This window comes from Echinops telfairi, unplaced genomic scaffold, assembly GCF_000313985.2.
Source record: "Echinops telfairi isolate 266 unplaced genomic scaffold, ASM31398v2 ScPeMD7_655;HRSCAF=1070, whole genome shotgun sequence".
In the NCBI taxonomy this organism is placed as follows: domain Eukaryota; kingdom Metazoa; phylum Chordata; class Mammalia; order Afrosoricida; family Tenrecidae; genus Echinops; species Echinops telfairi.
Genome location: NW_022104553.1, coordinates 14,904,875 through 14,908,903, shown reverse-complemented (window position 1 = coordinate 14,908,903; position 4,029 = coordinate 14,904,875). Strand labels below are relative to the sequence as shown.

The 4,029-nt window shown below is 63.9% G+C and overlaps 1 protein-coding gene across 2 annotated transcripts; it reads right to left on the bottom strand.

Moving 5' to 3' along the window:
- Positions 1-227: 227 nt before the first annotated feature.
- On the bottom strand, positions 228-3,919 carry ZBTB45 (zinc finger and BTB domain containing 45). 2 transcript variants are annotated; one of them, XM_004715752.2, is made up of 3 exons: positions 3,875-3,919; positions 1,227-2,525; positions 228-962 (listed from the first exon to the last, which is right to left on the bottom strand). In XM_004715752.2, the coding sequence occupies exons 2-3, from the start codon at positions 2,521-2,523 to the stop codon at positions 706-708; spliced, it is 1,554 nt and encodes a 517-aa protein (XP_004715809.1). In that variant the 5' UTR covers positions 2,524-2,525; positions 3,875-3,919; the 3' UTR covers positions 228-705. The 2 variants fall into 2 exon arrangements, with proteins under 2 accessions (XP_004715809.1, XP_045148268.1); XM_045292333.1 differs by lacking the exon at positions 3,875-3,919 and adding an exon at positions 3,309-3,533.
- Between the last annotated feature and the right edge of the window lie 110 nt (positions 3,920-4,029).

The window sequence follows — 4,029 nt, the reverse complement described above, 5'->3', positions numbered from 1 at the left end:
CAGTCCTGACGGCCCGTCTGGGGGAAGCAGGCCTGGAAAGGTGCATTGTAAGCTACAGCCAGGAGTCTGAGCAGTCTGTCCCCTCCCCACAGGACGTACACAGCAGAGCCTGAGGCCAGCCTCACATCTATTCCTTTCCAGGACAGAAGGCCAGCAGGAGGCTGGGGCTGGACAGCAGACACTGCCCAGAGATGGTGTGCAGTGGAGGAAAAACCCAGTCTCGGTACTCATGGCTTCACGGCTCAGGCCCCGGCCGGCCGTCCTTTATTGTGCCCAAAGCCCAGCCCTGTCCTTGGTGAGTCTGCCCGACCCTCCTCAGGGGCCAGATGATGGAAGGATACCCAGGTGTGGGCACATACACTTGGCTTCACCGAGTCCTGCACAAGACTGGGGAGTGGCCTGGCAGTGCTGCACCCCACCCACAGGGACAAGGGAGGGTGGTGGGAATCGAGGTGGAGGGCAAATCAGGCTCCCACTTCCTGTTCAGACAAGAGTACAGTTCTGGGAGGTGGTTGGGGTCCTGGAAGTGCAGAGTATGTAAGTGGATGGGGAAGGAAGGCTGGCCCCCCATCAAGTTTGGAGATAGGGTGGAGGTAGGGAAGGGGGCCTGCACTGGGACGAGGGTCTGGTGGAGGACATGTGATTAGGGCACTGCTGGCCCTGGGCCAGGGGCAGACTCCACGAGGACTCCATGGCCAGGCCCCATCAGGAGGCGGGGTGGGTGGCCAAGTGGCGTTCCAGAAGCGCCCGGTGTGAGAAGACCTTGCCACAGGCAGGGCAGGGCGCACGCTCGGGGCGGTGTGTGCGCATGTGCACGTTGAGCGAGCTCTTCTGTGTGAAGCGCTTGGCACAGACGGCGCACTGGAAGGCTCGCACGCCCGTGTGCGTAACCATGTGCTTGAGCAGGTAGTCGCGCAGCGAGAAGGATCGCCAGCAAACGGCGCACTGGTGTGGCTTCTCCCCTGTGGGTGAAAGGAGAGGCCTGGGTAAGCCAACTGTCCCTCACCTCCCCACGCCTGTTGCCATCCCAGGACCCCACAGCCTGGTGGGGATCCCCTCTCCCCAAGCGCACCCTTCACCCAGATGTCCGAGGCTATCGCTCCACACCTTTTCTCCCCTCCTCCACGTCCAGATCTTCCACCCTCCACCCTGACCGCCAGCGACTCAGAGTAGCCCCCCCACCCCCTCTGCAGGAGCCCTGCTCTCCAGGGACAAACCCAGCTCACCCGAGTGGATGAACATGTGTTTGGTGTAATTTTTCCGCGAGCTGAAGGTCTTGCGGCAATGGGTGCACTCGTAGGCTGAAGATTCAGAGCCCGAGGCTCGCGCGGTGGGGCCTGAGGGCACAGGGGCTGGGGCCGGAGCCTCCCCCAGTTGCCCGCCACCCCCGGAGACCCCATCAGCCTGGAGAGGATAGAAGGTGGTGGTGGGCGGGGGCGGGGGTGGGGGTGCTGGAGCAGGCCCCGAGGGCGTGGGAGGCCCGGGGGCACCCAGATGAAAGGGGAAGAGGGTGGCCTGTGGTGCCGGGGTCTTCACGCCTGGTGGGCGGGGACTGGCCAGGACACAGTCGGGCGGGCCAGGGGCCGGACTCTCCGCGGGGCAGCTTTCAGTGACGGCACCCTCTTCATCGTTCCAGGCAGGGACGAAGCAGTCAGGAATCACGTCCTGGGCCACCGCAGTTTCCCTGAGGAAGTCCCTCCCGGTGCCACTGTAGTCTGGGAGGCCAGCTAGAGCCGCCGGGGGATCCTCGGGCGCCCGGTCCGCAGAGGCGGCCAGGAAGCTAGGGGCGCAGTCAGGGAAGGCAGGTGCTGCCTGGCCTTCCCCAGGGCCGCTGCCACCACCTTCTCCATCTTCGCCATCTGTCTCCTCATCGGTCTCCTCATCTTCGTCGTCACCACCTTCCTCGGGGGGTGCAGAGATGGGCAGGTCAGCATCAGGCGACTGGGTCTTGGTGGGCGTGGGGGGCTCGGGCAGCTGCAGGCGCGCGGGCTGGCGCTGCTTGCGGCTATGCGCGGCTCCAGGGTGGCCTGGGGGACGAGCGGCCAGGAGGTGCCGCAGGCGGTGGCGCAGCTGCGCAGGCGCGAGCGAGGGCGGGGGCACTGGTGCAGGCAGAGCTGCAGGTGCCTGGGTGCCCGGGGTTGGCGTGCGTGTGCGTGCAATGATCTGCGTGCACTCGTCGATAACCGTCTGGATGCGCAACACCGATGCGGCCGTGAGCACCTGCAGGGCTTCGCCCTGCGCCACCACCAGAGAGCCACTGTAAAGGAACTCAACGAGCTGGCGCACGGTCTGCGCAGGCACCACGGGCGGCACGCGGATCTCCGAGTGGCCGAGCAGCAGCTTGTCCTGGAAGAAAGGCGAGCCTGCAGCAAGCACACAGCGGTGTGCACGCAGTGAGGCCTCGCGGATGCGCACGGTCACATCGCAAAAGTGCCCGCCCAGTCGCTGCCCGTTGAGGGTCTCGAGCAATGAGCGGGAAAAGTTTTGCAGATGGATGTGGTGCACTGCCTCTGCTGCCGCCATCTCTGGAAGACAGGGAGGTGGAGGAAGAGGTTAGCTGGGGGCCGCCTCTAACCTCCCCAGGACCTCAGTAGGCTCCTCCAACTGTGCAGCCCCAGCACGCGCGCGCGCACACGCAACCAAACGACCACCCTCAGATGTTCAGCGACCCTGGATAGTGTGTAGCTTCCGAGGCCAGAAATCTTCCCAGAGCAGACTACCTCATCTCCCTCCAAAGCAGCCGGTGGACTTGAACTGCCAGCCGTGCAGTCCAGTGTTTACCAGACAGCCCCTCGACCCCGTGCCAAATGGCTTGCTCTCCCTCTTCCTCATCCATGCTCACTGCTTAGGGCCCAAGGCTGAGCCTGCATCAGGCTGCATGAACATGTCCTCCCCACGGACCTTTCTCAGGCAACCCTGTGAAGAGGCCAGGGCTTCCACTCAGAACTGGACCTGGTGCCCACCTGGGGACTGTAGCCCTTCCCACTAGCCTCATCCATCGGACTAAGAGCAAAAGGGTTATCCTAAGTCGGGAATGGAGAGGTCCTCTCTAAGGTGCTGGGAGTTGGGGCATGGGGATGTGATGTGGCTGTATCCGACACAGCTAACGCTGGGCATTAGCCCAACAATCATCCCACGTGAGGTCCCATGCGGTCCTTGGCCAACCCCAGCCAGGTGGTAGGGAGGCGCCTCCCCCCCAGGTTCTAGAGCACAGGCTATGGGTGTGGCAGAGAGGCCATGACTGGGTGAGGGTGGCCTAGATCAGCAGGGCTGGGTGAACACTTAACCAACGACGGAGCACTTAGTACCTTTAGGTCCTGGGAAGTAGAGAGATCATAACCCCCACTGTTAAAGCCCTGCCACCCAACATGGCGACCCCTCCACAATCCACTGGTCCTTGTCCCATGTGAAACAAGGATGGGGTATCTGGCTCAGCCCTCACGCCTGTAAGCTTCACTCATAGTTAAGAGGAGAGTTGGAACATGGGACGAACCCCGAGACCCACCCCCTCTCCACCAGTCTGGATCAAGTGGAGGATCCCAACGGCCCACTTGCATTTCCCCCTCCCTTCTGACTCCTCAGACCACGTGGCGCACCTCCGCCGTCCCAGTCACCTCGGGCCTGCGCAGTTGCAGGACACCGCCCCTCCCCACGCCGCCCGGTCGATTCCCCACGCAGCAGCCAGAGGGAGCCCGTACAGACCCTAGCGCAGACCGGGACCCTCCCCTGCCCAGAACCCCCGATGACGAAGAATTCCTGGTATTCCTCCCTCACACGGCACGTGCATTCCTTCAGCCACAAGCGCCCTTCCCCATCTTTATCCATCGCGCATCTCCAGGGCTCAAAGCCCAGCCCTGGAGACTGGCGGCGGTACCTTCCCCTCCGCAATGAGGGCTGAGCCCCTCCGCGGGCCCGCCCGCTCGCCCCGTTCCTCCACGGGCTCCCAGCCTGCTTTCTGGGGGGGCTCCGAACAAAAGCGCCTCTGAGGCCGGGTCCCCGGCCCCTGCCCGGTCTGCGGAGCAGCCTCCT

Bases quoted from the DNA above. Each gene is read 5' to 3' on its own strand.
- ZBTB45 (XM_004715752.2), bottom strand. From the start codon at position 2,523: ATGGCGGCAGCAGAGGCAGTGCACCACATCCATCTGCAAAACTTTTCC. The intron at 963-1,226 runs GTGAGCTGGGTT...TTTCACCCACAG, and splicing joins ACACATGTTCATCCACTCGG to GGGAGAAGCCACACCAGTGC.